At 59.8% G+C, this 12,230-nt stretch overlaps 1 protein-coding gene across 6 annotated transcripts in view; it reads left to right on the top strand.

Moving 5' to 3' along the window:
* The first annotated feature begins 8,350 nt into the window (after window positions 1-8,350).
* GRN (granulin precursor) overlaps window positions 8,351-12,230 on the top strand; it is a 17,150-nt gene continuing 13,270 nt past the window's right edge. Inside the window, exon 1 of one of the 6 annotated variants that reach the window (XM_032796016.2) lies at window positions 8,351-8,558. Coding sequence is in view for 4 of the 6 variants with exons in the window: in XM_032796013.2 (XP_032651904.1) it covers window positions 9,612-9,843 (232 nt within the window). In the remaining 2 variants the exon portion in view is untranslated. Of the gene's footprint in view, window positions 8,559-9,044; window positions 9,844-11,441; window positions 11,776-12,230 lie in introns of those variants that run through there. The other 5 variants (XM_032796013.2, XM_032796011.2, XM_075059648.1 and 2 more) reach the window with 5 other exon arrangements.

Below are 12,230 nucleotides of genomic sequence, written 5' to 3'. Positions count from 1 at the left end.
CCAGAGACAGCTAGCCACGACACACACACACACAGACAGACCTAGAGACATAGCTAGTCACGACACACACACAGACAGACCCAGAGACAGCTAGCCACGACACACACACACACACACAGACCCAGAGACATAGCTAGCCACGACACACAGACAGACAGACCCAGAGACAAGAGATGCAAGCGGGCAGTGGGCGCTGCCCTGCACTGGTGAATTGCACTCTGCAAAGGGAAGCCGTGAGAGGCACTGAGCAGCCCAGGGCTGGAAGCCACGAAGCGCAGAGACCCAGACTATGCCCACCATATCAGCTCCCCCACAGTGAAGCGCAGCCTCTGCCACCTGCCCAAGGCTACTACGCCCATGTTAAAAATGGGAGGAGGACTATGGCCCCCCCAGGTGTGGGGGGCCCAAATGTTCTTTGTGCCCAGAACCCCAATAAATCTTAATTCATCTCTGGGTAGATGTGCTCCTCTAGACCAGTGGTTCTCAAACTTCTGTCCTGGTGACCGCTTTCACACAGCACGTCCCTGAGGGCGACCCCCAAATATACATTAAAAACACTTTTTAATGTATTTAACACCATTTTAAATGCTGGCTGCAAAGCGAGGTTTGCGGTGGAGGCTGACAGCTCGCGACTCCCCATGTAATAACCTCATGACCTGCTGATGGTCCCAACCCCCCACTTTGAGAACCCCTAAACTAGACGAAGTGGTAACGCCTCGTGCTGGAGTTCCAGGGCTCCGGCCCTGTTGGGACTTGTGCTTGCATGTGACACGCAAACAGGCTGGAAATACAGCCTGCACAGCGGTTCTACATGGCTGCAGCACTGCCCTCGCTCCATTGCTGTGCTAGGGGTGGGGGGCATGATGGGGTCCATGTTTCAGCCACCTGCCTGTCATCTCAAGACCTGTGGATTTCCACCTCTCTGGGAATTTGTCAGGTGCCACTCGCTGCAGTCCAGGGATCTCGCTGCCATGAGAGCAATGGCGGGTGCTCTGAAAGCTTCCCTCGGCAGAGTGTGCAGCTCCTTCCCTTCCAAAGCAGTCGTGGCACGAGGACAATGCAGCCACTTCTGGGGTGCAGTGGAGCAGGCAAGCAAACCCTCTGTCTATTGCACAGCCATGGTGGAAGAAGGAAATGCTCTGAGCAAGGATTTCACGGCAAACCCCCATGTGTCTGTTCACCGCTGTGTCCACTAGGAAGCAGCAGAAATACTCTGTCACCAGCACTGGCTTGTTGCCCTAAACTCGGTATATTCCTCTGCACCGTGGACGCTCCAACTTCTGATGCCGGAGATTGTGGGTTCAGGTGGCGAGGGGACTGGAAATTGCTGGCCACGCCTCTGGCTATGAACCTGGCCAGGCCTTTGGGGCTCCGAGGGCAGTACAGGGCTCTCAGAGCCTTTACAGGTGGAATGGGAAGAGGAAGGATTGCAAACAGCTGCTGCCCACTGGGAAGTCGCTGGCAGGACCTGGTGGCTGCGGCCCCCACTGCTATGGCTGTTCATATGGGAGCCCGCTGGGTGGCAGTTGGCCTCGTGGTGCTCGGCGCTGCATATATCCAGCAGCCCCTCTGTCACTGCTGCTCAGCACTCCCCCAGCCTGGCCTCCTTGCTCGCTGTTGGGTTTGTCACAGAGACAACAGGGGAAGGGCAGTACGGTGCCATCCTGCCAGCTAGGCAGGGTGCTCAGGGTCCAGCTGCAAGCCACCCGATGGAAGCCTAGGCGTGCTGCAGCCAGATGCTCAGAGTGCAGAGTGAACAGCGGCCCGGGGCGGGGGGAACTGTGCTGCCAGAGAGATGTTCCTGTGAAACACAGAATCGGGGTACTTGCAGGGGAAGGGAGAGGGATGGCGGTGTCATTGCCAACGCCTGCACCCTGCTTTCCTGAGGCTGAGCTGCAGGGCAGGTGTCATGGGGATCCCACAGTGTGAGGAGGGCCCCCCGCCCAGAGATGTTGCAGGAGGGTTGATAGATTACAAGGACGATGACAGTGAATATACTGAAGAGGGAAGGTTCTCTGCCCCATTAATTGAGCTGCTCAGGGAGAGCAGGGAAGAGTCCCCCACCCCTACCCTCCAGAGAGCAGTGAGTTTGCGGAAGGTTTCAATCCAACCCCCAAGCAGGAAATGCAGGCCCGTTTAAAGTGCCACAACCAGGTATTTTCCAACCGGTCAGGTTTAACTGACACGACGGTACACTCCATTGCAACCCCAGGGCCCCGCCCTGCTCCTAGCACAGCGTACCGGGCTAAAGGGGAAATGCAGAAACAAGTCCAGGAGCAGGTGGAAACCTGCTTGAAATGAAAGTAACTAATAAATCAAACAGCCCCCGGGCATCCCCAGTTGTAAGGGACAAAACCATGAGCTTTGGTGTGGATTACAGGAAGCTAAATGCTTTCCCAGCCTGACCCATACCCCACACCCCCAGTAGAGGACTCACTGGGTCTATTGGGGGGTTCAAAATTCATAAGCGCGCTGGATTTGACTCGTGGGTACTGGCAAATTCCCTTAGATGCTGAGGCCCAGGAAAACTCTGCTTTTCTATTGAAATCTGGACTGTATGAGTTAACGTTCTGCCTTTGGATGAATATATTCGGGGGCTTGTCAGGTAGGTGCTGCAGTGGTTACACACATGTGCCAGAGCCTCTATAGGTGCCTGGACTATTTTCAGTAGCTCCCGGCATGACCACTTGAACCATATGGGAACTGTGCTACAAAGGCTGAGAGAAGCCAACCTCACTGGCAAGGTCTCCGAGTGCAAGCTGGAGGCTGTGGAGGTGTCCTGTCTAGGACCCAGGGTGGGCAGCGCGTTGGATTTATTCAGAGCCTGGTTTGGGCAGCCCTGCTGACAGCAAACCCTCTGTGCTTTGCACTGACGCTGCTAACGCTAGTACTGCTGCAGGATGGGGTTGAGGTAAGAGGCATCCCATTCCTACGGAGCTAGGTCATGGGTAATTACCCAAAGTAGGCTGTCATGGAGGCAGAGAGCTGGGCCATTGTCTGGGCTGTTACGCAACTTCAACCTTCTTTGTGTAAGAAACAATTCACCATGCTAAGCGGTCGCGCCCCTTTGACATGGCTGCCCCGAGCCGGAGAACCGAGTCGAGATTTCTTCGTTGGCATGTAGCCCTCCATGGATTTGACATGGAAGTAATTCATATCAAGGCCAAGGAGAATGCAGTGGCTGCTGCCTTATCGAGAATGGGGGAGAATGAGGTTTGTTCAGGAGCGTCCATGACACCGCTTCATACACAGGGCCAGCTCTAGGGCTTTTGCCGCCCCAAGTGGCAAGAAAAAAAAGCCGCAATCGGCGGCAGCTCCACCACTCCACTTTCTTCTTCGGCGGCAATTAGACGGTAGCTCTTTCCCTCCGAGTGGGACCGAGCGACCCGCCACTGAATTACCATCGAAGAGCCTGACGTGCCACCCCAAGCACCTGCTTGCTGGGCTGGTGCTTGGAGCCAGCCCTGTTCACATACCAGTTTAGCGCTGGGGGAGTGATGCTGGCAGGCCAGGTGCCAGCTCTTGCCCAGGCTGCAGGCATTAGCTAAGAACTGACATCCTCATAGCTGGAGACCAGACCAGGTCACCTGTGTGCTAATTTTGCTCAAAATACAGATTAGTCCTACAATAAGGTATTGAGTGGTTAGACTCTGTGAAATGTGTGCACCTTGCTGCCTGCAGGAAACTTGCTGAGAATGTGGCTTTCTAGGGGATGAGGAAATATCTGCCTTTGACTTTATCACTGTGAAAATGTTTGCTCTTAACTTGTGAGCCCAGGCACAGGGATCACCTCTCTACCCCTCCAGGGCTATCAACAGCAGATGGGCTGCCAGGGAACATCCCAATACAAAGGTTTGGCTAATGGCCCTCTCATAGAATCATTAGAGTTGGAAGGAACCTCAGGAGATCATCTAGTCCAACGCCCTGCTCAGAGCAAGACTAATCCCCAAAAGGCCCCCTCAAGGATTAAACTCACAACCCTGGGTTTAGCAGGTTAATGCTCAAACCACTGAACTGCCCCTCCCATGGACCTGTAAGCTGAATGATGGCACAGAGACACAGTACAATTTCCCACCTCTTCCCCATTTAAACTCTGACAGAGCTAGAGACCTCAGACTGAAGCCAGAGATCCCCAGGGGTAAGCTCCTGGGGGTGCCCTGAAACACACTTTGAATTGACAGATCACTACAACTCTGGCATTCTGCGATGCATTGGTGTATCTATGTTGGCTAGTTTTACCCTGTCAATAACTCTCCTATTTTTTTCTCCTAGTTAACAAACATTTAGCTAGGCCATGTCTGCACTACCAAGTATATTGGCAAAGCAATGGGCAGCAAGTGAACCCCCCCACTTGGGGGAGGCTAGCCTGCCAGCCCCACCCATTCTGCTCAAGGCCCTGTCCCCCGCATGCCGGAGCCTCGAAACTCCGCCCCATAACAGAAGGAGTCTTGAGCCCTCCCTCTGATGACCAGAGGAGCCCCAGCTCACCTACCCCAGCCACCCTGGGCCAGCCCCCCTGCCAGCCCCAGCACTGGGCCGAGCGCCACGCCAGGCAGCTCCCCCTGCACCGGGCTGAACTGCCCCCCCATGGAGCGCCACGCTGGGCCGGCCCCAGCGCCGCCAAGTCGAGCCGACCACCCCGGAGTGCCGAGCCTCTCTGCCCTGCCCCTCACCTGAGCGAGCTGGACCCCTCTGATCTAGCAGCCCCAGTGCCCGTCCGAGCTGTCTCACTCCCCGCCAGACCCCTGCCCCCGAGGAGAAGTGATGTGGGGGCAAGCAGCAGGGAGCCGGGGGGGAGATGGAGTGAAGCTGGCAGGTAGCAGCAGCAGCAGACGGTGGGGGGGGCCTCAGAGAAGGGGCGAGGCCACTGCTACCCAGGTGTCCCTTGGGGGCAGCCTATTACACTTGCCGCCCATGGGCAGAACTGTGACCCCCCGCCCCCCGAATTATATATGTGGTAGTGTGCACAGCGCTATGGCAGCAGGAAAGCGTCTCCCGCCGACGCAGCTACCGCAGCTCCTTGGAGGTGGTTTAATTAAGTCGCTGGGAGCGCTGTCTCTCATCAGCGTGGAGCAACTACACGAGTGATCTCCCAGCAGCACAGCACTGGTGCAGGTCTCTAGTATATACAGCCAGAGTTTATGACAGGACTGGCTACAGGTGTTGTCTTTGGTGTAAGATCTAGGGTACCAATGGATCTGGGGTAAGTGACCGGGCTCTTGGGACTGGAAGCAACCTGAACGTGGTGTGATTTTTGGTGTGTCCTTTTATCCCAAAGTTCAGTTTGTCGAGGTGGCAAGACAGACTGGAGAGTCCAAGGGGACTGTCTGTGACTCCATGGTCAGACTGGGAGAGTGATCCAGGAGTTCATACTTATTATTGGCTTGGTGAAATCTAATTAGAAACCATCTCACCAGCTGTGGGTGTCTGCTCTGTTTTCTGACAGTCTGCCCTGAGGAAGCCACTCATGGTCGTGGGCCACTCCGGACAGCATGACACGTCACCCCACTCTCCCACATCATGCTAGTTACATGTGATCCCTGTCCCATATCACAAAGAACCCTCACTGGAAACGCAGGACAGGGAACAAAAGATTTCCTCCTTAGGAGTGGAGTCCCTCTAGATGGGGGGTGCCCTCTTCCACACCCGCCAGAGGGGGACGCCGGCCCCTCTCCCACTTCACACCAGTCCCACCCAGGACCACTCTGCAGGAAGGTTTGTCTGAGGCTGCAGAGCAGGGCTCTCGTGAGCTCTGAGTCTCCCTGGCCTCTCAATTTGTCCCCCAGCAGCCAGGAAGCTGTGAGATCCCCAGCCCAGCCACTCCTGCGGCCTCCCACACTTCTGCTTTCGCACAGAGACTGCCAGCGTCCACAGGTTTCTAAAGCAGGGGGGCTGGGGAAGTTGGAAGTGGAACATTCTTTCAGTTCAAGTGCATGTAGAAGAAAGCTGAGCAGGCGAAAATGCCACGACCGGCAAGGAGGGGGGGGCAGTCTACAGGCCAGATCTCTAAGGGTTCAGCACCCAACATGATCAGCTCTTTGGAAAAAAGCCCATTAAAATCAGGCAACTGGCAGGGTGGGGAGCACATGGGAGGTTAATGGGGCACCTGCACCAGCAGGTTACGGGGGCACCGTGCCAGCCCTGGTGGGTTATGGGGGCACCGCATGAGCAGGTTATGGGGGTACCATGCCAGCCCTGGCAGGTAATGGGGGCACCGTGCCAGCAGGTTATGGGGGCACCGCACCAGCCCTGGCGGGTTATGGGGGCACCATGCCAGCAGGTTATGGGGGCACCGTGCCAGCCCTGGCAGGTTATGGGGGTACCATGCCAGCCCTGGCAGGTAATGGGTGCGTGCCAGCAGGTTATGGGGGCACCGCACCAGCCCTGGCGGGTTATGGGGGCACTGCGCTTGCTCTGTTTGGCTGGGCTGTGTTGTGTTATATTAGGGCTTGGCTACACTCGAAACTCCAAGTGCTGCCATGGGAGTGCTCCCGCGGCCAGGAGCAGCACCAGAGTTTCTGGCACCCTAGGCAGAATTCAGGGGGCAGCATTTTGTGCGCTCCTCATGGGGCGCGCAGGAGCTTTCAGTTCTGCTCCCATCGCGTCATCGAAGAACCCTCTGCTGAAATGCCACAGGGAACAGAGGCAGTCATTGAGCTGCTCAATTGCCTGCCGCTGTTTTCCACAGCACGTCGGCAGAAGGTCCTTCTTCGGCGGCACGACGGGAGCAAAACCGGAAGCTCCCGGGCGCCCCGTGGGGAGCGCACAAAATGCCGCCCCCCGAATCCTGGCCGCCTAGTGTCACCTAATGGAAGCACCGGCCCTGCCAGCGGCAGCGCTTTGAAGTGTGAGTGTGGTCGTGGCTCTCCCAGCACTGCAGGTACTCCACCTCCCCGAGGGGATTAGCTCCCACCACTAGGGCACTGTTTACACCGGTGCTTTGCAGCGCTGTAACTTGCTGCACTCAGGGGGGTGTATTCTCACACCCCTGAGCGAGAAAGTTGCAGCGCTGTAAAGTGCCAGTGTAGCCAAGGCCTTAGCAACCTAGGCTCTTCCCAGCCCTGCCTGGGCTGGTTGGCACATGGGGCCCTGCTCTTGGGGGGAAGACAGAGGCCCAGTGCTGGAGTGGTGCTGTTCAGTGCTGCTCGCACTAGGGCCGAGCGTGACCTGCTGGGTGCGCTGATCTTAGCTGTTTGCAAAATAGGTGACTGACAGTCACCCTCCCATCCCGAGGGCTCCAGCTCAGCAGTTACACTAGGGCTTGGCTACACTCCACACTTGTCACAGCAGTGACTGGACTCCAGGGCTCCAGCTCAGCGGAGGGAGGGGGAGGGGCACTCTCATCCTACTCTCCTCCGGTCACATGAAAACAGGAGACTTTAGCTCCCAACACTGCATCCCTTGTGACAAATTCTCAAGAGTTAGCAACAGCAGGGAGCCCCCACTGCTGACTACAGCAAAGCCTGGGAGCTGCCAACCCCCCGGGGAAGGTGTGATTTTGAAATGTCCATTAACTCTGCACAAAAGGCTCCGGTTGCTCTGTCAGAAGCCTGCAGCTGGACACTGGCTTATTACATCTCGGAAACTTTACTCCGCAGAAGGAAAACGCTGCTTTTAACCAGCTTCATTTCAACGACACAGACACTCTCCCCGCACCCTGTCGAATCCCGTTTTGTAAGTTCCCTGTGGTCAGCAGTTTACACGTAACGCGGCGTGCGGTGCTGGGGGCTGATCCCTGCCCGCGCCCGGCCGATCGCTGCTTCCCGCTGCACACGAGGCGCGCGGCGGCCGCTGCCGGGGCCTTGGCCGGGATTGTTGCGGCGGGCGGTGTGCCGGGCGAGCGGGGTGGCAGAGGATCCGGGGCCGGGGCCTTGGCCGGGATGTGCCGGGCGGGCGGGGTGGCTGTAGTGGCCAGGGCGATGCTGTGGGGGCAGGGACGGGGCGGGGCCTTAGACAAGAAGTATGTGCCGGCTGGGCGGGCAGGGCAGAGCGGGGTGCAGAGACCGGGGCCGGGCTGGCCGCCCGTGTGCCGGCGGGCGGAGGCGGGGCCAGCGCGAGCGGAGCGGCAGAGACCGGGGGCCGGGGCCTGGCGGGATGTGCGGCGGGGCGGGGCGGGCCAGGCGGCGGGGGTGGCAGAGACCGGGGCCACGGGCTTGCCGGATTGTGCCGGCCCGGCTGGGCCGCAGAGCGCTGGGGGGCAGAGACCGGGGCCCTGGGCCTTGGCCGGGATGTCGCCGGCGGGCGGGCCCGCGGGCGCGGGGGTGGCAGATGGCCGGGGCCCGGGCTCGGCTCGGGAAATCATTGCACACTAGTGGCGTCCCTCTGGATCATGTCCGGCTCGTCACGTGACCTCCCGCGGCGGGAGGGGCGCAATTCCTCCGCCACGCTCCGCCCGCTTTGAGCGCGACATGAGGAGCGAGCCCGCCCCGCGCTTGGCCAAAATAGAAGGCGAGGGCGGGGGCTGGCGGGTGGGCTGGAGAGGCTAACGCCCCCACTTTGAGCTGCGACGCTCGGGAGCCGCCTGGGGTCGGGTCGGTTCAGCTGCGGCGCAGCCTCAGGTTGGGGGCCGGGCCGGGCCGGGCCGGGGAGGGCGGTCCGTGCGGAAGGCCCCGCTTCCCGGGGGGCTGGCGCTGTTCCCGCGCGCTGGCGCGTGGCCCGTGGGCGGGGGGTTCCAGCGTGGCTGGGCGGGCTCCGGTCGCTCCCCTCCGCCCGCCCTCGCCCCGACGGGGGCCCGGGCTGCGTCTGGCCGGGTTGCCTTGTGCCGCGGTGCGGTCGGCGCGTGGGTTCCTGCTCTGCGGGGAGCCCCGAGACGTGCCCGGTTGCCCGGAACTGTGTGTGCTCAGTGCGGAGAGCCGAGCGATGACCTGCCGGTGGAGTGCCTTAGCGGCTGTGGTGCCATCGCCTGCGCGGACACGGGGTGCCCAGCGCCGGGTGCCCAGCGCCGGGTGCCCTAGCCTGGCTGTGGTGCCATCGCCTGCGCGGACACGGGGTGCCCAGCGCCGGGTGCCCAGCGCTCTGCAGCTGACAGGCAGGATTCTGAACCAGGGGACCCGAGTTCTCTTCCTTGCTCGGGACCTGAGCTAGCTCTGTGCCTCAGTTTCCCCTTCCGTAGTGGTGCTGGGTGCTACCCTTCCCCAGGGTTGTGTGGCTTACGGGGTGGTGCTGCGTGGGCACGACTCCTGCTGGTGGCCTGTTTTCTCGTGGCTATCGAGGTCATGATTCATATCCCAGTGTGATGTGTGAGCAAAGAGACAGACTCATGTGACTAGCCCGGCGATGCTGCCCGGATCCTGGAGCACCTGCTTGGTGTCTCCTGTCCTGTCCCTAGTGGGCACACTCTGCCTCTCCCTGACACACGCCACCTCGCTTAACTTGGGGCGGGTTTGACCATGGTCTATGTGGGGTGACAGGGTGCTGGCCTCCTCTGCGAGGGCCCATGGCCCAGCCTAGTCACCATGACTAAAGGAGGTTGGATGCACAGCAGGCAAACGAGCGAATTAGCCATTGCACTAGGAATCGAGGGCTTTCTACCCAGCCATGGCTAGGGAAGGACGGCAGTGTCTTCTCCCACACTCAGGCTTCCCCTCGCTAGATCCCAGTAAAATCCAGAGATGTGTCTCTACCAGGAGTTTGGGCTAACGCAGGCAGCTCTCTCCTCGTATTGCTACACCCACTGGGCAGTGAAGACTCCCCAAGTCCCTTCCCTGTTTGGTGGCTGTGTCCTGGCTCAGTGGGCCTGTCATGCTCCGGGCGTGTGGATGAGCTGCCGTGGACTGGACCTGGAATGGGCCAGGCAGTTTGCTGTGAGGCTGACCTGTGTGACCAGCATCTTCTGGGGCAAGGGTGAGATGTGCTGAGGGACTCAGCTGTTTGCACTGGGCTCTGACTTCCATCTTTCTAGTTTTGCTTCCCCAACTGACTTCCCCTTCTCTGCACCCGGTTTCGGAAACAAAACCCCATGACAATCTCAGCTATGTGAGTGAAGTAAGAGGAATTGGTGTAGGCAACCCTCTGCCCCCAGCTGCAGTGCACTCGCTAGGATCTTTATTGCATGCGTGGACAGAGCTCTACATGAGCTGTGAACACCATGTGCTACTTTCGCTATAAATGCTGTTACAGGCCTCTCTGAGGGCAAGGGGCAGCTCGGGTTAGGGAGCGCAATGGGACACTTACAAGCGGGCTCCTTTGCACAATCTAGGAGGGCACATGGTGGCGTGTCCAGAAAGAACGTGTATCTGGGGGTGGAAAGCAGCAGTGGGGCGGGGGGAGAGACAGGAAGGTCCTTTGCTTGTGTCTGTGCGTCATGTGCTCGCGGGAAGGCACTTCTGGGCGTGCTTGTGCTGAGAGGCGTGTAGCCCTCCACAGGTGGGAATTGACCCCTACCCTGGGGAGGCATTATCCCCTGGCAGATGGGGAAACTGAGGCCAGGGAAGGGAACTTGTCCCTGGTCACCCAGCAGGTCAGTGGTGAGATGGCAATGGGAGATGGGTCCTGGCACCTAGCTCGGTGCAGGGAGGCATCTTTCCTGCTAGAGCCATGGGAGCTGTGCTCCTGGGACAGTCCCAGGGATTGCAAGGAGCTGAGGTTCAGTGCATGCCCTGTTGCCACCATGGGTTTTTGAACTCTGCCCAGAGCCAGACCCGCTTTGCTGCCCCTTACCAAGCCCCCAATGTCTAGGGGGCTCAGAAGGGATTGGGAGCCAGTTTGGTCCCCAGCTCTGCCACTGACTGGCTGCCTGAACTTAGCCCACTCGCAACTCCTCTCTGTGCCTCAGTTTCCGCATGTGTAAAATGGGACTCCCCCTTCTGTGGCTAGGTGCTGCAGTTTGTCAGTGCAGCCTGTCTCGGGGTGAGAGATGCTGTGAAAGGCTGTTGAGCCGCCAGGGCTCGCACTCCCAGGCTCGGTGATAACATCGGTGATGAGCAGGGCGGGGGGGGGGGTGGGGTTAGTTAACCACACCATCACCCAGAGCCTCTCACCCAGGCCAGGAGGCTGTCCCCATGGTGGCTGCTTTCCCACAAGGGCTTATTGCCCCTGTCTGGCTGTGACCTGCCTCTCCTGCCTGCTGACGAGTGCTGGGCCAGAGGCGAGGGGAGCCAGAGCCAGACTCCCAGGCCTGGCTGGCAGGCATGGGGAAGCGTGTGGGCGCGGGGGCCTGCTCTCGCTGATAGGCATCTGACTTCCAGTTGCTCGGTACCTGGTGCAGAGCCCTCCCCGCTTGTGCGGCTCTGCCCCAGGTTTTCTAGGCTGAGCTGGGTGCTGGGGGTCAAGGGTGCAGTGTTCCAGGGGCAGAGGGGGACTTGCAGGGTGAGAGGCTCAGGGCCAGGGGTTGCTCTCCTGGGGGGAGATGGGGATCTGGCCCTGATTTGCCCCCTGAGCAAACACTGAGATGTCTGCACGGCAGCACTGGGGGGGGGTGGGAAACAGGACAGAACTGCCTCTGCTCCACCCAGCTGCTGGGGGGCTGTAGTAACCCCGGCAGACTGAGCCATGCCCTGTGGGCTGCGGCATGAGGTGAGGGCCGTGTGCAGGGCTCCTGCACCGCCAGATGATGCTATCGGGGAGACGCGGCTGTGGGTTGCATCTCGTGGTTACAGCGCATGAGGCGAACGCTGCTAGAGGTGCATGCAGCTGCCGGGGCCCGGAGCCAGGTGGGGGGCAGGCACATGTCTCCATGCCCATGGGCAGGGGCCAGGTGAGACACCCCCTACTCCTCCCCTCCCCTCGATGGAGGCAAGCGAATCCTGATCTCTGTCTCAGCAGGACTTTGCGGGGGTGGGCTGTGGGGTGAGGAGAGCCCGGAGGGGGGCCTGTGCTTTGCTGATGGGTGGGGTGGCTGGGAGCAGGATGGGACAAGGATTCCCTGGCTGCATGGAGTGAAACTCCTGCGGCTCTGGTGGGCTGGCAGGGGGTGCGGGCGTGCTCTGGGCACCGCTGGAGCCATGGGACGGTCGTCAGGCCTGGCCCAGCCAATGCTGGGGCTCTGGTTCCAGGATCGAGAGCATGACTTATGGCTCCGGCCCAGGCCTGCTCAGCACTATCCCACATCACACCCCACTGCCTGCCTCTGAGGGGCTTCCCGGGGTGGTGGGGTGAGCAATGCCTGCCCCACTGTTCAGGGCTTGTCTCTTGAATTCAGGCAGGTGGAGATGTTCTCCTCCTGACTCAATGGGCACTTGGCTCTGCCTCCCATTGGGGACACTGTGAACACAGTGCGGGGGGGGGGGGGG

This window comes from Chelonoidis abingdonii, chromosome 21 (genome assembly GCF_003597395.2).
Source record: "Chelonoidis abingdonii isolate Lonesome George chromosome 21, CheloAbing_2.0, whole genome shotgun sequence".
NCBI lineage: Eukaryota > Metazoa > Chordata > Testudines > Testudinidae > Chelonoidis > Chelonoidis abingdonii.
The sequence above is the reverse complement of the archived record's forward strand: the minus strand, read 5'-3'. Positions and strand labels throughout refer to the sequence as shown.